General features: G+C 51.9%; 2 protein-coding genes across 14 annotated transcripts in view; one reads left to right on the top strand and one right to left on the bottom strand.

The window, feature by feature from the left end:
• Positions 1-236: 236 nt before the first annotated feature.
• PHF19 (PHD finger protein 19) lies at positions 237-23,651 on the top strand. Of its 11 annotated transcripts, XM_029202648.1 has the most exons (17): positions 237-528; positions 1,119-1,193; positions 1,691-1,891; positions 2,406-2,487; positions 4,909-5,004; positions 5,506-5,606; positions 6,264-6,412; positions 8,128-8,223; positions 8,987-9,055; positions 9,257-9,377; positions 11,578-11,645; positions 12,956-13,114; positions 13,736-13,823; positions 14,589-14,674; positions 15,658-15,753; positions 16,938-19,707; positions 22,487-23,651. In XM_029202648.1, exons 2-16 carry the CDS (start codon positions 1,143-1,145, stop codon positions 17,278-17,280), a joined length of 1,806 nt encoding a protein of 601 aa, XP_029058481.1. In that variant the 5' UTR covers positions 237-528; positions 1,119-1,142; the 3' UTR covers positions 17,281-19,707; positions 22,487-23,651. The 11 variants fall into 11 exon arrangements, with proteins under 11 accessions (XP_029058481.1, XP_029058484.1, XP_029058482.1 ...); XM_029202651.1 differs by lacking the exon at positions 1,119-1,193; XM_029202649.1 differs by having other exon boundaries at positions 237-1,891; positions 16,938-17,238; positions 19,537-19,707.
• The window catches only part of LOC114884081 (protein CutA homolog), a 21,561-nt gene continuing 18,363 nt past the window's right edge, over positions 22,475-25,672 (bottom strand). For 2 of the 3 annotated variants that reach the window (XM_029202658.1, XM_029202660.1), the window contains exons 6-7: positions 23,682-24,025; positions 22,475-22,613 (exon numbers count right to left, since the gene is read on the bottom strand). In XM_029202658.1, coding sequence (XP_029058491.1) covers positions 23,923-24,025 — 103 coding nt within the window. In that variant the 3' untranslated portion in view covers positions 22,475-22,613; positions 23,682-23,922. The remainder of the gene's footprint in view (positions 22,614-23,681; positions 24,026-25,672) is intronic. The other variant, XM_029202659.1, reaches the window with a different exon arrangement.

Genomic DNA, 25,672 nt, shown 5'->3' with positions numbered 1-25,672 from the left:
GGCGGGGGAGGAAGTGTCAGTTTGTGAACCTGCCGCGGGCCCGGGCCCCAGGCCCGGCGGGCAGGGACCTTGCAGCGCCCGGGAGCCAGGTGGCAGGGAGAAGGCAGAGATTTGGACTGCACACCCTGCCCGGTGCCTGCGCACTCTGCCCTGGAGAAAAGAGAGGAATGGGGGGGAGGGGCGGGGGCGGGAGAGGGGGAGGCAAGAGGGGACGTGGCCGCGCCACCATCTGGAGAGTGAAGACCCCAGCAAGGCCCTGCCTGCCCCAGGGCCCTTGACATGCACACACATGTATTCCATTTCATATGCTCACTGACATAAGGCTGTAGACATCAAACACAGTCTCACAGGAGCACACACACACTTACAGGGAAAAACACAGGACTCTCTCCCTGTCTACAGGTAATCATAACACCAGGTGCCCAGCGCCTTGGCAGAGAAGGAGGGCACCAGAGTAGCGGGTGCAGGGAACAGAGGGATGCTGTGTTTTTGGCTTAGTGGAGAGTCTGTGGAGGGGCCTGGAGCCAGGTGAGCCCAGATTGAGGAGGAGGGGGCCGTGGGGGGTGCTTTGAATGCCATTGAAGGTACTGGGGAGCCACAGAAGGTTTCTGGGAGAAGAAGAAGATGGGAATTGAGGGCCCTGGGGAAGAGTCTGGTGGGGAGGCAGGAAACAGGGAGTGGCCTGTTCAGCACTGGGCGCTGGTGGTTCCATTCCGAATCCCAGGTGCCCAGCATAGGTGAGTGAGCACGAGGCTCAGGAAACAGCTCTTGAATGAATGAATGGCCCAGGCAAGGTGAGGCCTGAACTCAGACCAGGACAGGGGGATGGAAAAGAGGAGTAGGGCTGCCAGAAGTCGCTGTGCTTGGCTGCTGTGGCAGCTCATCGGTTGGAGAAGTCTAAGATGCTTGGGGGTCTGGGGACCATAGTAGTACCATTAGCAGGAAGCAGCGAAGGCAATGGGAGCAGCACATTTGTAGGACGGTGAAAGACAGATGTGGAGAGGTTGGCATGGCAATGACTTCACTGCTTGGAGCCGGTTTGCATCTGAGTAAAAGCATAAGTGAGTTTAAGTGTCCCAGAATTGGTGTCCATTAAATCAACCCATAATTGAGAACAGAAAAGGAGATTGCAGAAGACACAGATGGCCAAGTCTATACCAGTTCACAAGCCACCCAGGAGTTTCCCTCTCCAGGTGAGTTTTCTCTGGCCAGCTCTCAGGGTAGGGGTCAGGGGTCTGAGAACTTCCCGCTGCTCCCCTGGAGAAGGTCCTCCACTCAGAGAACACAGAGTATGTTTGCTTTAGGGATAAAACCTCTGGCTGTGAAGCCAGGGAGTGAGGTTCAGGCCCCACTGGGCAGGGAGATTTTGCTCCGTGGTTGGTTGAGAGAGCCTTTCTATTTAGAAGGCTGCATGGTATGGGTGGGGAGAGAGCAGGACTTAGAATCAGCTCGCCCGATTATGGACCATGACTCTGCCTCTGACCCCATAGCCACTTCCCCTTGCCAAACCTCAGTTTCCTGACTGGTAAAATGGGAATAATAATGCCTCCCTCACAGCGTTGTCAGCAGGATCCAGTGAGATGATAAAAGCATCTGGCACATAGCACGGGTTACATAAATGGTTGTTTCTTTCCTTCCTTCCCCTTCTCCTGAAGTAAGGAGTAAAAACCCCTTTCTCTTTCTCTTCCAGTGTCAGTGGAAGCTGATGGAGAGTCGAGGTCTGGACCCAGGGACTCGGGACTCCTATGGTGCCACCAGCCACCTCCCCAACAAGGGGGCCCTGGCAAAAGCCAAGAACAACTTCAAAGACCTGATGTCCAAGCTGACAGAGGGCCAGTATGTGCTGTGCCGGTGGACAGATGGACTGTATTATCTCGGGAAGATCAAGAGGGTAAACCTTTCCTTCCTGGCCCCAGTTCCCAGGCTCAGCATCTCTCTGCTCATCCTCTGGTCTTGGCCTCAGACCAGTGATGGAGGCTGGGAGACTGCTGGGAAATTCCCGCCTTGTTCTTATGCTCCAAACTGAAAGTGGAAGGAGGCGGACCCTGCAAAAGCAGGTGCCATCCTTAGGGCCAACATCTTTAGAAAAGTGCTCTGTGAGCCTACAAAACAAAATAAAATCAGGTTGGAGAGGATCACAAACGATCACCTGGCCTGTTCTGTCCTTGGCGTTCCCGCCAAGTTGCCGTCCCCCAGTCCCTGACTGCACAACTCCAGTGAGTGGGTGTGCAGTACCTCCTGAACTGCCATCCTCCTTCCCCTTCTAGCCTGGCTCTCCTTTCTGCAGCACAAGGAGAGGTCTAAAGCCTCTGACCTGTGGGAACAGAAATGGGAGAGGAAGACCGTGTTCAAGTGGCTTTTCCCCAGCTACTGTCTCACACTGCCCCTCCCTCTCTCTGCCCCAGGTCAGCAGTTCTAAGCAGAGCTGCCTTGTAACTTTTGAAGATAACTCCAAATACTGGGTCTTGTGGAAGGACATACAGCATGGTGAGTATTCCTGTGATTTCAGGCACCACCACCCCCACCCCCCCCACAGCCCAATCCCCGATCCTCTCTCCGCCTCTCCCTCCATTTTTTCCTTCTCTCCTTCTGTCTCTAACTTCTGGCACCTGGCCTTGTCCTTGGAGCCCCAGGCGCACCTGAGATGCTGATCGGATTACCGGCTGTACATTTATGTGGAAACACACTTGTGACATCTGTCATCCCCTTGAGTACACTCCTACTTCATGCGGGAGGCAGGCAGATGGAGAAAGTGGCCCAGGGAGGTGCTGGGAGAGCAGGGTTGGGTCCCAGGCCTGTGTTTGCTTCCTTGCTGCCCAAAGCTCTGGGTCACTCTGGGGCTAGGGAACAGGGAAGGGCCCGGGCAATCAGAATTGTCACCTTTCGATATAAGCACAGTGTCCCCTATCAGCATGGTAAGAAAACGAGGGAGGCAGCTTTCTTCATGGGGGAAAGACCAAACAAGCAGATATGAACCAGGCAAGGTGATGATGGACTTACCGGGATGGAGCTAGACCAGTTTTCAGAGTTGAAAGGTAGCTGGGTTGGGTACCATCCCTGCCCTCAGAGAGCTGATACTGTCTTACAGAGATGACAGATTGGGGGCATTCTTGCCACCTTTCTTCCTTGCCATGTACATGACAGACATCACTAATCAATCACAACACTTGTATATTTTCAACATGGAGCTCCAAGCAGCCACTACCAGTCAGAGTTACCGTGAGAGAAGAGACTTTTTTTTTTTTGCCATTTATGCTCTAACAGGAGAACCGACATGGCGGTATGTGGGGAAGAGGCAGGTTTTAGGGTCCAGTATTCCTCGGACCAAGATATTCTAGCTCTGCCACTTACTGCTGCGTATCTTTGGGTGAGTGACATAACCTCTGTGAGCCTGTTTCTTCATCTGAGGAAAAGGAGACTGAACGTACTGGCCTCACAGTGTGGTCAAATGCTTAGCCCAGTGCTGCTGAGTTACAGGGAGGCTGTTTCTGAAGAATTTGTTACCGTAAGAGATGATTTCAAGAGCCTGCCAAGCAGAGGCCACAGAACCCAGCCAGTTAGTCGAGCTTCCAAACTGCCTTTTTCTCCAAGACGTTGTGGCTAATACAGGCTGATGCTTCTCCAAGCCCCTCTCACCCTAAAGGTATTATTTAAAAATCCAAAGCAACGAGGGTCTCCTCTCCTGGGCTACCTTCTTTTTCAAAGCAGAAGGAGCCGGCTGGTGAGGAAAGACAGTCCAAACCATGGATCGAAGTAGCACACCATGAATAGAAGGCCCACTGTGTGCCAGGCACCAAGGAGGTGCTGCAGTGCTCACCGTGTGGCTCCCCAGCCAGATCACTGCTCATCACAGGTAGGACAGCAGCCCTCTGGGGTCGCCCAAGATTAGAGCATAAGGCTGAGCACACTATAGTTACTGATCCGTCACTTCATTAAGCCAGTGAAGACTTACTGCGACCCACAGTGGGTCCCGCCTTCCTGGGAGCATATTCAGGGATAAGAGGCAAGACATCATTTACTCAACAAACATGTCTTGAATACGTGTTATGTGCCACACCCCATAAGAGGTCCTGGGGACACAGAGATGAACAGATACCTTTTCTGCCCTTACAGAACTTTCTGTCTGCTAGGGGAAATGAGACAGAAACACACATCAAAATGTATCTTACTTTATTCACTCAAACCCTTCAGTCATAAATACATATTTCTTCTTCAGCAACGCCAAATTGCAAAGGAAAAGAAAAGAGAGATGGAGAGGGAAACTGTAGATTAAAAGCAATTGATCAAACTTAAAATTGTTATGACTTTTTGGAGACAATTGAATATGTGAACACTAACTGAATTTGTTGATATTAAGAATTTAATTTTTAGGTGCAATAAAGGTGCTGAAGTTATTTTTTTTTTAGAGTCCTGAATTTTCAGCGATATGTACTGAAATATTTAATACAGGAGGGGGGAAGTGAGTGGGAATATAGTCAAAACAAGATTGGCTGTGAGTTCATGATTGTTGATAAGAACGTGGCGTTTCATTATAACATTCTGTTATTCCATAATAAAATTTTTTAAAAAATTATTTAACATAAAAAACTTTAACAAATCAAGTTAAATTAAGCAGGAGAGGCAGCATGACACGGTGAAAAGGACAAATAATGTGATGTCAGACAGCTGCGGGTTTGAATCCCCCCCCTCCTACTTACCAGCTGAGCATGGGACTTAACCTCTCCGAGCCTCAATTTCCCCATCTTTAGAATGGGCTAATGGTAGTAGGCAGCTCAGACTGGTTGGGGAGATTCAGTGAGTTGGCCTATGGGGCCCAGCACTCAGTAGAGGCTCAGGACCTGGAATGTAATTTTAAAACTGCTGTTTCCTGTGAGCCCGACCTGACCCTAGAGGGCCCCTTTCTTTCAGCTGGTGTTCCAGGAGAGGAACCCAAGTGTAACATCTGCCTGGGGAAGACATCAGGACCACTGAATGAGATCCTCATCTGTGGGAAGTGTGGCCTGGGTGAGTGTGATGAGCAGGGCATGGAGAAGGCCCAGACCTGTGGGTCCCCATTCCCCGCTGGCTCGGGACCTGCGTCGCCTCAGACCATTGGGGCCTTAGCTGGCTTCCTGTTTCTTTTGGAGCTCCAGAGTGACAAGGGGCCAGTCTCTGGGAATGAGGGCCCAGGGAGGTGATCCTTGGGGAAAGCTGGGGCTTCTGGAAAGTGAGAGAAGTTATGCACTTTGGAGCCCCCGTGGGTGGAGAGGATGGGTAGGAGAGATGGGGCACAGAGACTGAAGCCAGACCTTTGGTGCTTCCCGCCCTGGGCCAATGCTGGCTCTTAGTGGCCTGCTTGGACACCAGCCTGGCTGCCTGGTGAGCATGACCAGCCAGTCCCCTGGCAGCTGGCAGGCACACAGCTCCTAGGACTTGCCGCAGCCCTCCCCAGCCTGCCGCCTCTGGGCTGACTGGCCTCGGGCGACTGCTTCCTCGTGGGCACTCACCCCCTCTCCTTTGCCATAGGTTACCACCAGCAGTGCCACATCCCCATAGCGGGCAGTGCCGACCGGCCCCTGCTCACACCTTGGTTCTGCCGACGCTGCATCTTTGCGCTGGCTGTGCGGGTGAGCCCTCCATCCTTCCCACCCTGCTTTTCCCCATCCTCCAGTCTGGAAGCCCAGAGGCCCCCTGGGCTCGGGCCTCACTCCTGGTCACAGAGCCTGGCTTTGGAGGCAGACAGCGACTGCCACTTAACCAGCTGTATGTCCTTGTGCAGTTCCTTAGCCTCCCTGAGCCTGTTTCCTTGGCTGTTAAACGCATACAGGTTTGGGGACTTCCCTGGTGGTCCAGTGGTTAAGACTCCACGCTTCCAATGCAGGGGGTGCGGGTTCGATCCCTGGTGGGGGAATTAAGATGCCACATGCTGTGCGGCCAAAAAAAAAAGTACTCTTTAAATGGATACAGGTTTGGTGTCAAGAGTAGGAGGCCCCCAACAAATAGTGAGAAATCACTATTAAGAGAGAAAATCCATATAAGCGCCCACTCTCAATATGTGTTGGTTATTATTGTTACTTTTACTGTTGTGCTTATTACTATTATTGAAAATGCAGCTCCTTGGGGATAGAGAGAGGATGGATCTGGGATTGATGAGAAGAGGCTTTGTGCGTTTCTGACTACATTGGAATATCTTGTTCCACCTGGTCGGCATTAGCCTTGATAGGGAGCCACGTGTGGCCCAACCGGGACCCCCGCGGGTAACTCGGGCCCTCATCTTCCCGCAGAAAGGCGGCGCGCTGAAGAAGGGCGCCATCGCCAGGACCCTGCAGGCTGTGAAGATGGTGCTGTCCTACCAGCCCGAGGAGCTGGAGTGGGACTCGCCCCACCGCACCAACCAGCAGCAATGCTACTGCTACTGCGGCGGGCCGGGAGAGTAAGGCCGCGGGGGCGGGGCGGGGCGGGGCGGGGCCTCCCCGAGGGGCGGGGCGAGGGGCGGGGCCCCAGGGAAGCGGGGTAGGCGCGGCTGGCTGGGGGAGCCAGACCCCCATGGAAGAGCCCGTATCCTCCCTCAGGCCTCGGGGATGACACCTGAGCGCGCGCGGGGCTCGAGAGCACAGGGCTAGCGCTCTCCGCAGCGGGGTGCAGGGGAGTGGCGGTTGTTTTCTTGGGGCACCGTGGAAAAGAAGGCAGTATTGAAGAGTGGTTACCAGACTGGCCCCCAGTGTCCAACCAGCCCCTTAGAGCTGTGCTACCCCTGAGCCTCAGTTCTCATCATAGTTTTCCCGTGACGTGGTGGTTGTGAGCGGTGGGTGAATTAGGTCATTCACGTAAAGGCTCACACAGTTCCTGGCTCTTGGTAAGCACTTGAACAATTGTGAGCTGTTACTGTTGGTGCATGGACGTTGAGATAAAGCTTTCCGTTGCCAGAATCAATGAGACAGGCTGCTGATGAGATATGAAGGTCCTTTTCCCTGGAGGTGTGCAAGCAGGGGTTGGGGGGAATACCTTGGGGACGCTGTGGAGGGGGTTCTTACCCTGACTATATGTAGGATGGGAGTCTGATTCTTCCTTGTGGCCTGGGCCTCCATGCAGCCATGGCTGATTGAGCCTGTTCCCTTGGGCTGACTGCACCAACACTGTGGGAGGAACCACAGAAGTGAGAGATGGAACCTCTGCCCTCAGGAAACAGCCTACAGTTCACCCTGAAGTCCTGAGTCTCATCCCCAAGTTCTGCTGACAAGCACTAGGGGTCTGGAGGCTGTGCTTACGACCTAGCCGGGTGATTTGGGCAAATCACTTGAAGTACTTCATCTCTCAAGTGGGATTAATAACCTCGGCCCCATCATCCTTCCGTGGGTGTTGAGGCCTTTGGGATAACAGATGGAGAAATGCTTATAGAGACCTTTGCAGCATTGAGGTGGTGGTTCTCAGTGCTTACTGGGCAGAGTTGCTCGGGTGATTGTCAAAAGTGTGTCTCCCAGGGGCTATCCCAAAGATTGAGTAGGCCTGGAACGGGTCAAGGAATCTTCTGCATTTTAACCTGGACCCCAGGTGATTCTGATGCAGGTGGTCCAAGGACCACACCTGACAAGGTGTGAACAAAGCATTGACTGTTAATTAAGAAAGCACCTTTTTGGTTTTCATTCTTATTCAATGAGTAGTTGTTGAATGGTTGTGATAGGGTAAATACATTACCAGGTGAGGGGCTTATAGGAGCCTTTATTCTCCCATGAAGTCTCCAGGGCAAACCTTTCCCCATCTGTAGTGTTTGGGAAGCAGTGTGTGAGGCACAGACCAGAGATGGGGGCTCCAGTGTGGCACAAAGAGCGTGGGCTTTGAAGTCAGGAAGGCTAGGATTTGAGCCACCATCCACCACTTGCCTCCTGAGTGACCTTGAACAATCTGTTTAACCTCTGACTCACCTGTAAAGTGTGGTCAGCGGCCCGTGTTTGACCAGATGGTGAGATCGAATGATATAGCCTAAGCCCTGCTGCCAGGGCTTCCCCTGGTACAGCCCAGTGCTCAGTAACTGTGAGTTCTCTTCCCTTTCCCCCGCTGGAGGGCGAGTTTGTGTTGGGAAAGGTTGCTGAGGCTGATCCCTGGCTGGGAGTGTGGGCCTGGCTGACCCTGGCTCCTCTGGCTCTCCAGATGGTACCTGCGGATGCTGCAGTGTTACCGGTGCAGGCAGTGGTTCCACGAGGCCTGCACCCAGTGTCTCAATGAGCCCATGATGTTCGGAGACCGGTAGGTGCTAATCTGGTCTGGCTCAGCCTTGGGGGCGAGGTGGGGGGATGGGGGCAGCAGCTGCAGCAACTCCTTCAGGTTGCCTGCCAGGCCCTAGACCCCCAGTGGGGGGCTGGGACAGTGTGTCCCTGTCTACAGAGGCAGCTCAGGGTAAGGAGGCCTTCCCAGTAGCGGGACACTCTGGGCCACATCCCCAGTCGCAGCCCCACCTTCCCTAAGTCCCAGACGCGTCAAGTGTCTGGGGAAGGGGGAGAGACACAGGCCCTGCCCCAGCCCTGACCGGGGTTGTTGGAGGAGGCAATGGGGGAAATGGATGACTTGATCTGGCCTCTAACCAAGGGGGCTAAGCTAGTGGAAGGCTTATGTGTGTCAAACAGGATACTGTGTGTGTCTTGGTTGGTGTCTCACGTGGTTTGTGATTGAGTGCGTGTGTGTGTGTGTGTGTGTGTGTGTGTGTGTGTGTCAGGCAGAGGGGAAGAGGGTGGTCCCTGCAGCCCAGCCTAGTTCAGCTCACTCTGAACTCAGCCACCCTCGAGGGCAGTGATATTTGGGAAAGGGTTTGAGGTACAGGTTAGAAGGGGTAGGGGAGTAGTTCTTGGTCCCTGTTCAGCCCCATCTTTATCCCCTCCCCAGAGGGAGTGAAGACAATGCTGACTCTGGGAAAGCGGGGCGGGGGTGGGGTGGGGTGGGTGGTGAGGGCACTGGACCAGGGTCGGGTGTCAGAGCCCCTCCTACCACAGGCCCCCTTTTCACCCACCCACAGGTTCTACCTGTTTTTCTGCTCCGTGTGCAACCAGGGCCCAGAGTACATCGAGAGGTTGCCCCTGCGATGGTGAGAGGGTGGGGCTTGGCCCAGGCCCACTCCTGTCCCTTCCCAGTTTCTCCCTTCCCTCCTCCCTCCGGGAACAATTCCATTTCCAGCCACCAGGTCCCAGCCTTGCCCCTGCCCTTCAGCCTGGACCCAGGATGCTCCAGCCCTGGCTGCACAGGCTGCCAGCTCACTCTGGGCCTGCCTCCTTGCACCCTTGCCCAGGGTCGATGTGGTTCACCTGGCCCTCTACAACCTGGGGGTGCAGAGCAAGAAGAAGTACTTTGACTTTGAGGAGATTCTGGCCTTTGTCAACCACCACTGGGAGCTCCTGCAGCTTGGCAAGGTATGCAAGACCGTGGGACGTCAGAATGGCGAGAATCCGTTCCACAGTGGGGTTCCCTAAGTCCAGAGAGGTGAGATGTTTGCCCAGGGCCACACGGCGCCGCACTAGGATCTGGGTCTCTGAGCACAGTTCTTCAGGAACGCTGGCTGTCCGTGAGGGCTGCTGAGTGGGGACAAAGACCCAGAGCCTTTGAGCCGTTGCATCTCTGAGTCCAGGCGTCTGAGCCTGTTCCCTGCAAGGAGCTTCCTAACCCAGGCTTTGGTAGTGGGTGGGTTAGGGCTCACCAGCTCAGCTGTAGGGAGCTGGGGGTCGAGTCTGGCTGGAGGAGATCTCCCTACAGAGCTGTGTGACCCACTCCAGATTACCTGGCTAGGATGGAAAGTGAAGTGGGCCTGCCCTCTGCCGGTCGTACTCTGAATAGCAGAAGAGATCACCAGGGGTCTGGGAACTTGGATTCACGGAGTGAAGTCACAAACCAGAGACTTTCAGGATGTCAGAGGTGGAGAGCTGAGCCAGGGCTTCCCCAACCACTTCCACGGCAGGGCCATGCACCCTTTAATGACACCCTCTGAATCCTCTCCACCACATCCAGAGTGAGTCATCTCTGCTGACTGCCCCAAATCCTTTAGTGAAATAGGGCTTTTTTTTTTTAAAGTAACTTTTATGCTCGGCAGAAGTTCTTCATATAGTAACATCTTCATTTACAGTGTTTGATAATTTACAAAAGGCATACATATTATAAAGCCCTAAAAGATAGGTAGAGCTGGGATTTTTAAATAATTTTTTCCTGATTTATTAAAAAAAAAAATCATACATGCTCCTGGTAGAAAATTTTCAAAGTACCAAAAAGTATAAGAAAGTACACTTAAAAGAAAACCATCCATACTCCTGCATCTCACCACTCAGAAACATCCACTGCTAACACACATAGGTGCACAGAGTTCAATCCTCTCATTTACGTCTATTTTTCTTTTTATAGGGCTTAGATACACGGTATTTACAATTTTTTATTGAAGTATAGTTGATTTACAATATTATGTTAGTTTGAGGCATACAGCAGTGATTCAGTCATATATGTGTGTGTGTGTGTGTGTATACATACACACACACATATTTTATCCAGATTATTTTCCATTATAGGTTATTACAAGGTATTGAATATAGTGCCCTGTGCTATACAGTAAATCCTTGTTGTTTATCTATTTTATGTATAGTAGTGTGTATCTGTTAATCCCATACTCCTCTAATTTATCCCTTCCCCCTCCTTTTCCTCTTTGGTAACCATAAGTTTGTGGGAATGTAAATTGGTGCAGCCACTATAGAAAACAGAATGTAAGTTCCTTAGAAAACTAAAAATAGAGCTACCATATGATCCAGTAAGCCCACTCCTGGGCATATATTCAGGAAAGATGAAAACTCTAATTCGAAAAGACACCTGCACCCCCAATGGTCATAGCACTATTTACAATAGCCAAGACATGGAAACAACCCAATTTCCCATCAATAGATGATTGGTTTAAGAAGATGTGGTGTATATATACAATGGAGTATTACTCAGCCATAAAAAGAATGAAATATTACCATTTGCAGCAACATGAATGGACCTAGAGAATATTATACTAAGTGAAATAGGTCAGACAAATATTATGTCACTTGTATGTAGAATCTAAAAAATAATACAAATGAATCTGTATACAAAACAGACAGTATATACAATTTTAAGTCTTTTTTTTCAGTTTACATTATATCATAAATACTTTTCCATGTTATGAGTTTTTAATCAACATTTTTCATGGCTGCATGGTTTCCACCATAGTTTACTTGCTTGTTTCTTTCCTGTTGGGCATGTAGTTTCTTTCCCACCATTAGGAAAATGATGCGGTGAACTTTTTTGTACATAAAGCATTATTTGTGTGTCATGTCTGTATGACGGGTTCCACGGAGCAGCATTACTGGGTCAAGGGCATGGACATTTTTAAAGCTCTTGATACATTTAGGACAGGAGTTACGCTCCTCATTTACAGATGGGGACGTGAGCTCAGAGGTGAAAAGACTTGTCTGAGATCATGGAACAAGTCAGTAGTCCTCGCCTGGAGGACTCGGGGCATCAGGAGATTGAGGGGAGGGTGGGGACAGGGGCTGAGGTCTTCTCAGATGCCATGCGCCAGGTCTGACTGTCCTCTGCCCTGCTCCCCCGTAGCTCACCAGCACCCCCGTGACGGACCGAGGACCGCATCTCCTCAATGCTCTGAACAGTTACAAAAGCCGGTGCGTGCAGGGAAGGGAGGGAGTGCTGTGGGCCCCCCGACAGGTTGGATTTCAGTTAAAGCGTCTTCCTACCTCATAACCTTTGCACAAGCTATGCTCCCACCTGGGTCTCCCTCCATTTCTCTTTGACTATATGAATATTACCCGTCCTTCAAGATCAGGGAGCACCCACTTCATTTGGGATGCCTCCCCTGACCACTCCAGCAGCCAGACACATTTTGATACTGGACTCAGCTCCATAGGGGGCTGAAACCCCTGCTCTCTGAGGGCCCCCTGCTGTCTGAGGTCTCCCCTGCACTAGCCATCTATGGTTCTGGGCCAGGCACTGAAGCATGGATTCATCACCTGTCCCCAGCCCATGTCTGCCCATCCACACTGCTGAGTTCTTCTCAGAACACACGGCTGGCATGCCCCTCGCTACTACCACGGAGAATGCCCAAGCTCCTTAGCATGGCATTCAAGGCCTCTTATGATCAGACCCTGCCCATACCTTCTGCCACGGACTCTTTGCTTTATTTATTCTGGGCGTCAGCCATCCTGAACCCTTTGCTTTCCTACTCAGTGCTTTTGCTCACACTCTTTCTTCACCTAGGATGCTCTTTGATGCCTTTCATTCATTTGTTCCATCAATGACTATTTATTGAACTGCTCTGTGTCAGCCCTGTGTAGGTACTGAGGACACTGTGAATAAGACACGGTCCCTGCTTCTGTGAAACCTCCCCAGACATCTCTAGACAGAACTATCCACTCTCTCTTTCATCTTGTCACGGTTTGGGGCCCAGACACAGCCCTCTACTTGAGCACGTGGGGCCTCCTGACCTCTCTGTGGACGGTCTCCTGAGGGTAGGACTGTGGCTAAGTCACCTCTGCAGCCTCATGGCAGCTCAGCCAGTGATGAAAGGGTGAGGGAAGTGCCTGGAGGTGCTTTCAGTCTCCTTGGGGAGAGCAGAGAACAGAGTGGTGTGGAATGCAGTGTTTTGACCACAGGGTTCCACGGGGAGCTGGAGGAGGGCTTCCTGTAGGCAGAGGGCTTCCTGTAGGCAGAGGCCTTGGGGCTGGTTGAGGCAGAGAAGAAAAGGGAGGAGCAGCAAGAGCCACACACAAGACAAGGAAGCACGGGGACGAGCCGCCGGCTGCGTTCTCGGCCGCCACCTGGAGCCCCTGATCCCACAGGCTTCGAGGAATCAGTGTCTCCACGGGCCACTCTGGGTCCGGGGAGGCAGAGAGGGAGGTTTTAACACTTGACTCTCCTCCCCAGGAGGATGGACGGACAGGCTCCAGAGCTTTCTCCTCTCCCTGCCCACCCCCAGGTTCCTCTGTGGCAAGGAGATCAAGAAGAAGAAGTGCATCTTCCGCCTGCGCATCCGCGTCCCGCCCAACCCCCCCGGGAAGCTGCTGCCCGACAAGGGCCTGGTGCCCACTGAGAACGGCGCCTCTGAGCTGCGTAAGAGAGGAAAGAGCAAGCCTGGGTCAGTGCCTGGGGCCCTTGGGCCGGGGCCGCAGCCGACCTCGGGTCCTCTGCTCCCGGCTCCAGCTGCAGCCCTCTCCGATGGGCTGTGTGGTGGCATCCAAGTGATCAAGGCAGGCCTCCAGCCAGTTAGTCCCAGCTGGAGGCACCCTGAACCGGCCAGTCAGTGGCTGAGCCGGGACCTGATACCACGTTCCCGCTCCTTCAGCCACAGCCCCTTGTGGCCTTGCTTGGAGGGAAAGCCAGATCACGGGACCCAGTCTTGCTGGCTTAGGGCTGAGGCAGAGGTCAAGGGGCAGTCAGTGTGTAAGGGGTCCCTAGCGCTCCCGGCTGAGCCCAGCCCCCTCTTCCTGGCATGGGGGGTGAGGGGCAGAGCACCTGGATGCCCGAGGCAGGAGAAGTACCTCCTCTCCTGCCTGCCCACTATACCCCGCCACCCTCGCACACCTGCTGCCCCAGAGGACCCCCCCCCCCCCCGCCTCTCCAGGTCTCCTTGTAAAGGAGAGCCTGTGCCCCCTCCCATGCTGTGACCCCACCCCTGCTCACCCACTCCTCCCTCGGGGCCACCCTCTGGGCCTTCAGGCTCTGACTGGGCCACCCTTTCCCTTTTCTGTCTCCACAGTTTGTTGCCTCATGATTTCCAGCAGCAGAAAAGGCGAGTTTATAGAAGAAAAAGATCAAAGTTTTTGCTGGAAGATGCTATCCCCAGTGTTAGTTTCTCGTTTTCTCACTCTCCACTTTCACACTCAGGGTCAGCACATACTAGGGATTCCTGTGCAGAAAACTAAGTCCCCCAGGCCCAGGGGACTCTCCCACGTCCCCGAAAGGATCCTTTTACAGCTGGTTAAACAAGGAAGGGCCAGGCACTGCGAGACTCCTCCTCCATCTCCCCAAGTTCTCCCAAGAACCCAGAGCGGGGCTGGGCAAGGGCAGGTAATATCCTTGCCTCCACTGTCCAGGTGGGGAAACTGAGGGCCCAGGAGGGCAGTGACCCTCCTGAGGTCACACCTCAGGCAGTGGCAGAGCCCAGCCCAGAACCAGGGCTCCAGAGCATTCTTGCCTTCTTCAGTAGCCCTGCATCCTCACTGAAGCCCTCGCTGTGGGCAGTAACATTAGCCATGTCTCCAATGGACCATTTATAAGGCACCTTCACAACTGTCATTCCATTCTGCCACGCTCCCTGACACCTCTTAAGAGTGAAGCTCAGAAGGGGTTATTACCCACCTTTTGCAGTTGAGGTAACTCAAGCCCAAGAGATGGAACAGTCAGACAACCGGCCAGAGACAGAGCCAGGACTAGAACTGACATGACCTGGCTCCCTGGTCAGGACTGGAAAAAAGAGGAAGGGACAAGTCTGACCCTCAGAAGGCCAGCTGGCCCCGTGCAGCCTGTGCGGCCCTCAGCGGGGAGGAGGGTGCTGTGGAAGGTGGAAGTGATGCTTGCCGGCTGACCGCCCCTCCTTCCTGTGTCCACAGAGTGACTTTACCTCGGCCTGGAGCACCAACCACCACCTAGCCAGCATATTTGACTTCACGCTGGATGAGATACAGAGTTTAAAAAGGTAACAATGAGGGACCCGGCAGAGAGGTCTGCTCTGGAGACTGGGATGGAACCAAGCAGGGAGACCACCATTCCTCTAGCTATGGAAGATGTGAAGCAGAGAGCCTTTGGAGGGAAGGGAAGCTCCCTTGGGGTCACTGAGTTAAAGGGTCCGCATTGCAGAAGGCTGCCTGAAAGGTCTGTCTGCATTAGGGCAGCCTAACACCCATGCTGTAAGCCTGCAGGGCTCCCAGGGACAGCTCCGCAGGGCAGCGCTCAAGGCCTGCCTAGCCCGGCCCTCCCTACCTCTCCCACTTCTCCTTGCCTCACGCCTGACACCAAAATTGCTGTGATCACCCCACATTCACGTTCCTGCAGGGAGCCTTCTCTAACCCTCCCCAGGCTGTGGCGGATGCTCCTTGTGTATTCCCACAGAGCCTCATGCTTGGTACACCCAAGGGGAGGGGCTGCATCCATCGTTTTATTTCCAGAACTATTAAAGGTCGTTTCGTGCTTTCCTGTGGGCATGGAGGAGAGAGCAAGGGCTTCAGTCAGTCAGGCCTGGGCTCCAGCCCCTACTTACCAATTGCCATCTGTGTAACGTTAGCAAAATTCTTTAACCTCTCTGAACCTCCTCACCTGTTCCTGCGTGGTTGTTATGAGACTCAAAATCCTGTACACGAAAGCACTCCCGGCCTGTAAGGTGTTGCACGAGTGTCTGGGATCATGGTGATTATCATCTCTAATGACTGTCACAGTGCTTATGTCAATGCCAGGGGAGGGTGGTCAGGGAAGGCTTTTGTGACTCCTTGGACTCTGAAGGCTGGATGGGTAGGAAATGTTCAGGAGAGAGGAGGTGCCACTGCAGCTGTGGTGGCGGGAAGCTCAGTGGGAAGGTGGCTTCGGCTGGGACGAAGGATGCATGTGAGAGGGACCAGGAGACGACGGGGAGGTCCCAAGGGGCGCTGAGGATCAGCGGCTGGCTCACCCTCTCCTCCCTCTTAGTGCCAGCTCAGGCCAGACCTTCTTCTCCGACGTGGACTCCACTGATGCTGCCAGCACCTCTGGCTCCGCCTCCACCAGCCTTTCCTACGACTCCAGGTTAGCTTCCCAGCACGATGGATTCAAGTTCCATCGCTCCCCCCGGAACCCCCAACCCCCTTTGGGATGTGTGGCTCACTCTGTGTATCTGAGTCTCAGGACCTGGCCGCCCTTAAGTGTGTGAGGGTCTGGGACCCTCCGGTTCTGAGTTATGGGCATTCGGGCTGCTCCTCTTAGCCTGCTACAGGTTGTGTGACACCTCTTGCTGGGCAGTTTCAGATCCAGGGTTCTTCCATTCTGGGGTTCTTGGCCTCTGCTTGCCATGATTTTGCAATGTCTGTGCCTCTGACTGCAGGGTCCCCTGACCCTGGTTCTTGGCTGTCTGAACCTGGTGTCTGTCTTGTGGGTCTTTAAGGAAAAGAGCCTGGGAGAGGGGAAATGGCATCCTGCAAAGTATAAGGACTAGGAGAGGGCACAGAAATCCCTGGAGGCCTAGCTAAGGGTACAGCCTGCTTGGCAACAGCCGGTCCTCAGCAGCAAAGGGAGGGTGGTGCTGCAAAGCACACAGACAACTTTTTAACTGAGGCTCTTTTAACTGTATTTAGGATACTTGAGGCCCTTGCAAAAAGTAGAATTTAAAGTATCGATGTAATGCCCATTGAAACGTGTCTTGTCTCCAAACATCTCTGTCTTTCTCTGCTGTTGCCTCTGTATTTTCTTTTCTCTCTTCGGTTCTCACTAGCTCTTTGGGTCTTGGTTTGTTCCTAAGTATCTGTGACTGTGTACCTCTTCTTTTGTGTGTGTGTTTCTTTCCCCCGCTCCGCCTCTTTCTGCCCCTGTGGAGGGGAGAGGGGAGGAAAGGGGACACATGTCTGCCTCCCCATCCCTACCCCTGCGTGACGCCTCCGGCTACAGTGAGTCCAGGTGACCGACTAGGCAGAGTAAGCAGGGCCTCTGCACTGCACGGCTGCAGGAAGGACCAGCATGGTGCTCCTGGACTCAGGCCACACTGAGCTCCTCAGCATAAGAAACACGGTTTTAGAGCTGGACATGCCTAGGTTTGAATCCGGGCTCTGCCACTCCCCGGCTGGTGGTTTCTCCTCTGGAGCCTCCTCAGGGCTGTTGTAGGGATCCAGGGGGATCATCGGTGCCCAGGGCCTGGTGCCCGGAGTGCTCAGGGACAGGGACTTGGTGGGATAATCCCGTTTCATTCCCGTCGTCGTCCTCCTCCCCTTCCGATACAGACGGACAGTGGGCAGCCGCAAGAGGAAGCTGGCAGCCAAAGCGTACATGCCACTGCGGGCAAAGCGGCGGGCGGCCGAGCTGGGTGGACGCTGCCCCTCCGACAGCAGCGCAGAGGGGGCCTCAGGCCCTGAGCGGCCCGACGAGGGCATCGACAGCCACACGTTCGAGAGCATCAGTGAAGATGACTCGTCCTTGTCCCACCTCAAGTCATCCATCACCAACTATTTTGGCGCAGCCGGGCGGTTAGCCTGTGGGGAGAAGTACCAAGTGCTGGCTCGGAGGGTCACGCCTGAGGGCAAGGTTCAGTACCTGGTGGAGTGGGAAGGGACTACCCCTTACTGACCAGTCCCTAAAGGATGCCAGCAGTCCTGGAAACCAAAGGAGAGACAGCGGAAGCCACAGGCTCCCCAGTTCTCTCCAGGCTGGGGTGGGGGAGGGAAGCAAGACGGAGCTGCAAGTGCCTGGCCAGAGCCCTGCCTGCCCGCCTGCCTGCCAGGGCTTTGCCTCCGCTGTGCCTGTTCTGCTCTCCGGCCCCCTCAGGCTCACCACCTCTTTGCCTGTGTCTCTGAGGTCCCGCTGGCTACTTCTCAGTGTCTCCACACACTCCCTCAAAACTGTTTACCTGTTCCTCTGAATTAGTGTCCTGCTGGCTCTGTGGGCTGTTCCTGAGGCCCGAGTCTTTGTCCCCAGTGCGTCCCTTTACCTTTCCTTCCCCTTTTGGGTGTGTGTGTTTACACACCCAACCCTCCACTGGACATCCTTACACCTGACCCATCCCAGGGACCACATCATGAGAACAGAAACCTTTGAGAAAGACTGGGTGAAGGTGGGTAAGAGGATGCCTTGAGGAGCCTTTCCCTCTCACTTTCCTGCCTCTCCTTCTGCCCTTGGGAAGAGGTGGTGAGGGTGGGAGAGAGAATGCCTCTGGAAAGCCTGTGTGGCAGAGGCCCTGGGACCCTCAGGATCTGAGGCGTGAGGAGACTCGGCCTCTGCTTCCGAAGGCACCAGCACCAGAGCCCAGTTATTAAGGCCGAGTGCAGGCTGCAGGCGTCAGCTTCTGAGACCCGTGTTCCCTCCCCTGGCCATATCCCTCTCTGTTACCATGGAGCTGGGCCTGGCCTCGCAAACCTGAGGCTGGAGGAAAGGAAGCCGTGTCCTGCTACACCTCAGACTGTCTCCTCTGCCTCCCCCCCCCAGACTCACCCCCCCACACAGAAGCTTCCATCTGCATGTGTGCTTTCACCTCCAGGCACACACACGGGCCCCGGCCTCCAGGTGTACACACACCACACACACACAGACACAGACACACACACACAGCCACACATTCCTTAGGGTGCCAGCGTGGCTCCTGCCCTTGGCTTTTCCTTGGGCCTCTTCTGGGGGCCACGTGCTACAACTCAATGTGAACATCCAGCACCTGCCCATGAACCAGCTGCGACCCTAGAGGGAGGCACGGGGGAATCATACCCTCTTCCTTATCCCCTGCCCCGTTCTGAAATTGACAATCACTTTTGGGGCAGGTTGGGATTTTTTTAAAGGGCCTGAGTCATTAAGTCCCCTCAAAGGGAAGCCTTTGTCAGTGGGAATATACATAGAGTTCTTAGAACCAACATTAAAACTCAGACCCACCTGGAGGGAGACCAAAAATGGGAGGGGGAGGAGACCCCTCATTTTTGCTGCTTCCAGAGGTATTAGAAACTGACTCACTTGATTGGAAAGAAGTGCCTTGACTGGGGTGAGGGGTGTTACCTGAGGGGGTCCATCCTTGCCAACTGCTGCTGTGGCCTCCAGCTCGGCTGGGTTTTGGAGGCTGCCGGCTGCAAGGTGAAGGGGGGTGAACAATGAGCTGAGAGCAGCAGGCCTGGAGCTGGTTTTTCCATTAGGCTGACCCCTCCCCATCTGTGGGCATTCAGGGGGGTCCCTGAGAGAGTTCAGATGCCCCTTGCCTCAAACCTCAGCCCCAACAGTGCCTTTCAACTGGGACCTCACCTCCTGTACACAGCCCACCCACTTCCTTCTGCTTCCCAGCATGGTCCAGGCAGGAACAAGCTGGTTGGGCCCAGTTCTCTCCCTTCTCAGCTCCACAGCTGCTGCCACTGAAGCCCGCAACTGGGGCCAGGTGGAAGGGGAGCTGAGAAGGCAGCCCCCAACCGCCTGAAGTATGGGGCCAGGCCTAACCAGGTGCCTCCTGCCTGGCTCCAGAGAACACAGCAGCCTCCCAGGCCTGCCTTCCAGGCTTCTGAGAAAGTGCAGGATGAACACAGCCTGTCAGTGTACCTGCACCTCCTCTACTCAAGCTCCAGAGGCTCTGGCCTTGAAGAGGAGGACAGGGCGGGGGAGACAGTGTCTTCCTCACCTGGAGGTCAGTGTAAGGCCTGGCAAGGTCACACTGACTCCACACCCCAGCATTTCATTCACACCTGAAAATAGCTGCATTACTGCCAACTGACCTTATCATAACCCTGTGCACCTTCGAAAAGATTTATGGTTTTGAATTGCTGCTTTTAATAACATTTGTTATATTAAAATTATAATTAATGTGTCTGATTTACAATTTAAAGGCTCACTTTGAAAAACTGCCTGTCATTCCCCTAGTGAAATATCAGCTGTTGGGTACCAGGAGGAATTAGCTCTGGTTTCCTGGAAGGTGAAGAGGAATGGTGAGACCCCATCCTCTCTCTGGCCACCGTGCCACTCCTACCACCACCACATTCTCTCAGCAATATTCTCACCTTTGCCACCGGAAGGATGTGGAACCTTTTTTCTGTGAGTACCTGACCCATGGGGGCAAAAAACATTTGCTGAGGGCCACAGAGAAGTGAAAGCTGGGGACTGAGTTTAGAATGCGACCCTATGAAGATGCTTAAGTACAGGCACTGTAAAACTTCGTTCAGAGTTTGCAAGCACACAGTTGTAGAAATCTGAAGTGCATGCCTGGCCTGGCTCTGCTGGTTGGAACCTGCACCACTTTGTCTGGTTCCTCTGCTCCAGTTCCTCACCCTTCACATGCCTGGGAGAATCCCTGCTGTATTCAGCACCGCAGATACTGAGGGAGCGCTCTCACATGTAAATGGGACGGATTACCACCTTAAATAAACTTCTCTACATCGGGGGCAGTTTGGAGAGAGAAAAAGAGGCAGCATGAAGGGATAGGAAAAAGCTACAGGGAACTGAAGGCTATGAGTTCAACTGAACTCTGTTTTCAGAGGTTAGTGTAGCATGTTAAACCCAAGTGTTAATGTCTGCCCTTAAAAATCTTCTTTAACTACGGCTCCCGCTTTTTCCTACCACTCTTTCTGCTGCAACTTTATAACTGCCCTTGGAACAAAACCACAGTTGGAGCTAGGGCGGGATAGAGGATGGGATTATTCTCTGGGCTGAAGTCAGTGTAATGGAATAAAAAGTGAATGGCACCAAGCATCCAGAGATCTGGGCTCTAGTCCAAGTTCTACAGTGAATAGCCCTATATACCCTCCTGAGGTGAGTGGTCTCCCCAAGCTGGGGAGTCCCTGCTGTTCCTGTGTGGTCTACGTTAGTGTTTACAAATTTACAACACATATCTATCTACGTTTAGAATTTAGGAGCAAGAAATTAGAATTCTCAAAAATTTCCCAAATCATAACTTATTCTTAAAATACTGCGAACATTCTTCATACTTTCCCCGTTACTACAGATATCTAAAAAAAAAAAAATTAACAAATAGGAATAGTAAGCTTAGTAGAATTTAGAGAAAACTACAGCCTCTAGGGAATACTTAAACACTGGAAAACACCAGGGAACATTATTGGATAGTATTCAAATAACGTAACATTCTAATATCCTAACAAGGTTAAGAGTATATAGAATCATGTGTCAAAATTGCCAAATTAAGAATTTATTTTGCTTCCAAAGCTTATTTCTTGGAACACTGCTCATAGGATTTGTATAAAGTACACTACATGTATAAACTTATCTTATTTGCAAGAATAACTCACAGTTTGCGGCAGACAGGGCTAGACACACGCTCTTATGACGTGCCAACAATCACAGGCAAGACTGACTCGGTGGAAACCATCTCCCTTCTACATGCTCCTGTCCTGGTTCTCTTAGTCTTCAACTCTATGTTAGCATTTCTTGCTCTAGTTTTTTATTGATGAAGCTGGATTCCCTCAAACCAGCAATGTCTCTATGCTTTTAAGCTTTAGTGTTCACAGATAAAACTTTAATACTTTTTCACATTTCCTCAACTGACTCTCCTCTCCCAGGGATTCTGGGATCAAAAAACATAAGTTTCCTGAGAAATGCTGGGAAGGAATTCCCGCGTGGAAACCCTGATGAAGGTCCTAGCCCCAGCTCCCACAGCATCATCTGGGAGGACAATGTGGTATAGTGGCCAAACCATGTAAGCTGGAGTCACACAGACCCTAACCATTAAACTCCTCTAAATCCGTTCCCTCATCTGTAGAACTGAAGATATTATCACCAACATCCAGATCTGTGGGGAGAAGTAATGCAATATATCAACACCAACTACCACACATGTTTTCGGAGCGAATAACTCTTCCTTTAGAGTTGGCTACAGCAGGTTCTCTGGATCTTTGGCCTACAAAGGGATACATCCAACCTCTTTGAAAGAGGCAGTAAGAGCATCAGATTTAGAATCAGAGACTTGGGTTAGGAGCCTAGTTCTGCCATTTACTTTAAGTTTCTCCTGCTCTCTGACCTCAGGTTTCAACTGCAAAATGAGGATAACATTGACTTGTAAGGATAAAATAATGTTAAGAACCTAGGGCAGTACCTGGCAGAGACAGCTGGTGTCTTGTCCCTGTCTTCTCCTATTTCCTATAGTCAGCTGTGACACTGTCACAAAGGAAACAGTTTTCAATGCACAGTCAGCACAGAAAATGAACTAATGAAGGCCAGAGATAGAAAGAAAAACCTCCTTTGGAATTAGTCCCACCTAAAAAAAGTTGAAGGAAAAAAAGTTGGATTTTTGCCAACTCCATAAATTAGGAAGTAATTGTGGACCATAGAGAAAGCTTTAGCTATTCAAATCCTTGAAACATCAATTCAGGAAATTATCTGCCAAACCCAGTGCAAGAGACCAAATGGATTCAAACATATCCCTCACCTCGAGCAGCTCAAAGTCTAGAAACAGAAGACTGACTGTGACACACAAGGATAACAGGACATCAAGGCAGGAGAGATTCCTTCCAACCAGGGATGCCAGGCCTTGCCAAGAAGACTTCTTAAGCACTCATGCAGAAGGGTGATCAGGCAGAGGGGATAGCCTGAACACAGGAGTAACAGCACAGCATACTGGAGCACCCACATGCCAGAGTAGGTGAGGATGGAAAATTGAGTTGAGACAAGGCTCCGAAGGGCCTTGAAATCCAGACCAGGAAATTGACTTTATCGTGAAAGCAATACGGACAGTCCATTTGGGGGTCCCCAGTACATTTTCGGTAGGGTTTAATTTACACAAGATTTTCACATGCACCAGAAACATCTGTCATAAAAAAAAAAGGACATCACCATTAACATTTTCTTTCTTCTCCTGAGGCAGCCCACCAAACTCCCCACTATCACAAACAGGATCCTCTGGACCTTTGGAAGGGGCTCAGCCTGAAGTCGCTACAAGGTCTTCATGGAAGCGTCCTTGCAGATCCTTCCTCATTTTATATCTGGAGGAACTAAGGTCCAAGAAGCACAGAAGGTGTCAGAACCAGAGCCTGGCAACACCCTTCCCACACACCCTTCCCTCTTGAGAAGGAAGACCTAGGATACCACAGATGTCTGTGGACTCCCACCCAAACTGCCCATGGTGTCCCCAGAGTGGAGTCACCTTGTGACAGAGCCATGGAAGCAGCCTAGATCAGGTCTCTCTTCTAACCCCACAGGGATCTTCCCCGTGGAGAAGACACCTGTGGAACAGGTTTAGGAGAGCACCAGACAGAGTGAGCAGTCTTGGCTATCCCGTCTGTAACTCAACATTGCCACCCACTTTCTGGACCTCACTACAGTTCAGTTTCCTTTCCTATAAAATGGAGACTGGCTTAGGCCACTGGTTTACAAACTTTTAACAACAGAAACTTAGCTTAATACATAAAAATAATAAAAGCACAGTTGCACTGGTTGAAGTATGAGTAGCCCCCAGGATACCTTCTGTGAACCCCTGGAGTTCTGTGGAGCAAGTCTGAAAAACACTTGTCTAGCAGTCCCCCTGGGTTCTTCCTCCTTCAGGATGCTCAGTTTCAATGCTCAAGTGGAGAGGTTAGTATGGTGGGCTCAGAACCCATGTCTCCACTGAGCAGGGCACCAGAACCTTCTGATGTCTGCCCCTTCAGGCTAGGAAAGAGTCAAGACCTACTCCCAATCCGTGAGGCTATGTCTAAGCCCTAATACTCCCTAGTCCTACGTGCACTCAGGAAGCCCACTCCCAGTCCCACTTCCTCAGGACTCAGGAATAACAAACACCATCTTTAGCTAGAAGAAATAAAATTCTGCTTGTCCCTGAAATTCCACCATTAGCAATTCATGCTTTTGGATAAAGCACTTCCAGTTCCCCTAGAAGGTGGCTTTCACCCCACACACTTCTGGGTGACAGGTCAACAGGTCCATTCCTCATGAGAGGCAGGAGAGTAATAACATACTAGGCACTCAATATAGGCTCAGTGAATGTAGATGACAAACCTCACCCTCACCGCTGCCTCCCCTTGGTCCCCATACACAATCACCCTCGCCCTCCCACCCCCAGCCACCTTTACGCATGATGCACTCAGAGACAAGATCCACGGGGTTCTTGCTTGGCCTGACTGGCCCAGCGTCCTCTTCCAGCCTCAGAAGCCTTGGACCTTCACCCTCCACAAGTTACTTAACTCCTCTGTGCAGACAAAAGCATGGAATCCAGAGATGCGAGGGGGCAGAGAGAAGCCTCCCTTCCCCCAGAGAACAGCTGATGAAGGTTAGAGTCAGCCAGCAGGAGGCACAAGAAGCCCCCACTCATTCCTCCTCCATGGCCTCCTCCAGCCACTTTAAATAGTGCACATCTCCTTGGTCCATGGGAAGACTGAAGACCTCTGGGATTTCAAAAGGATGCACCAACCTTTGGAAAGAAAGCAGAGCTCTGTGAGTGACCAGGATTAGTCAGCCTATGCAATAAAACCCAACTGGGCAGCCTCACTTGAGGCCCTCTGCAATATGCCTGCAGCCCACTGCTCCAGCCCCACAGCCCACCACTCCTACGCCTGTTACCCATCTGTCACCAAGTGATGAGTTAGGCCAGATGGCTTTAGAGTCTCACAGACATGGGTTCAAATTCTAAGCCTGCCACTTACTAGCTATGTAAGCACGGACAAATCACTTAATTTCCCTAAAGGCCCTGCAAAAGAGGGGATAAAAATAGTACCTATGTGACTGGATTGCTGAGGATTACATGAGACAAGGTATATAAGGCACATACCTGGTACGCTGGCGCTGTATGCATTCAGTAAATGTTAGCTACTGTTTTTATTACTATCCTTCACTCATCACTGTGCCTTCTGCAAACAACTCCCCCTTCCCCTGTACCTCTGAATTCTCTTCTCCACCTAGAAAGTTCTCCCTGTTCCTGCTGATAAATCAAAAGCCTCTCTGTTCCTCAAGGCTCAACTCAACCACTGACCTTTCCCCAGGGATCTTCCTTGACCATCCAAACCCACAGCAATCTCTCCCTTTTCCCCATTTCTTTCACCTAGTCCTCACCTAGTCCTGGCACAAAATGCCAGTTCTCTTCACTTTCCAAACGGAAAAAACATAAGGCCCTGGGCCCTGGTCCCATCATTACACACAGGAGTAATGACCCTCTCTGCTGCTTTTTTGCTGAATTAGGCGCTGTAAAGTTCTCACGAGATAGAACGTTTACTAAATCACAACATGTGTATGTATAGGTGCTTAAACATTAGCAGTAAGCTGGGTAATTTTATCTAATGCCTGAGAAAAATGAATTTTCTTATTTCATGGATACCTAGACCAGTGTATGTGTTTTTATAAGCAGACACACAGAATTCAGTGTATGTATGTCTGAATAGCATTCAGCATAAGACTTTTTTTTTTTGTTTGTTTGCGGTACGCAGGCCTCTCACTGTTGTGGCCTCTCCCGTTGCGGAGCACAGGCTCCAGACGCGCAGGCTCAGCGGCCACGGCTCACGGGCCCAGCCGCTCCGCGGCACATGGGATCCTCCCGGGGCACGAACCCATATCCCCTGCATCGGCAGGCGGACTCTCAACCACTGTGCCACCAGGGAAGCCCCCAGTATAAGGCATTTTAATAACACTTTAGTAGTAAGAGCTGTCACTGATACAGCAATTCATGCGTATACTTGACATAAATTCTTTCCAATATGCATAACAACCCAAGGTACTAGTATAGTCCCCATTTTATAGATGGGGCAACTGAGGCACAGAAAGTAATTTGCATGCACTTATGCTACAACCAGCAAGTGGAGGAGGCAGGATTTGACGCTGGAGGTCAAGCTCTGGGGTTCACTGTCTTAACCCTGAAGCTGTCTTTCACCAGTCAGGCTGTAATTTCTCAACAGCACTGGTTCTACCAAAGATGCCCTATTTCCACACCTGCGCTAAGGCAGTAACATGAGGGCCTTCTCTACCAATAGATCTGAGACCCAGTATAGCCATATAACCATAGAATCCTGCCTGGTTCCCTAAGATGTGAAAGGAAAGGGTTTTATCATCCAGACAGGTGACTTGCATC

The sequence above is a fragment of the Monodon monoceros genome, unplaced genomic scaffold (genome assembly GCF_005190385.1).
Source record: "Monodon monoceros isolate NGI ecotype Baffin Bay Population unplaced genomic scaffold, NGI_Narwhal_1 Super_Scaffold_5, whole genome shotgun sequence".
Taxonomy (NCBI): Eukaryota; Metazoa; Chordata; class Mammalia; order Artiodactyla; family Monodontidae; genus Monodon; species Monodon monoceros.
This window is presented reverse-complemented; position numbering and strand designations above follow the sequence as displayed.

What these genes read in the sequence shown, in the direction of transcription:
- PHF19 (XM_029202647.1), top strand. Translation starts at nt 1,619, where the DNA reads ATGGTTGTTTCTTTCCTTCCTTCCCCTTCTCCTGAAGTAAGGAGTAAA. An exon ending in TCTTTGCGCTGGCTGTGCGG is followed by an intron (nt 5,607 to 6,263) that starts GTGAGCCCTCCA and finishes ATCTTCCCGCAG; the next exon opens with AAAGGCGGCGCGCTGAAGAA. An exon ending in AGAGGAAAGAGCAAGCCTGG is followed by an intron (nt 13,115 to 13,735) that starts GTCAGTGCCTGG and finishes CTGTCTCCACAG; the next exon opens with TTTGTTGCCTCATGATTTCC.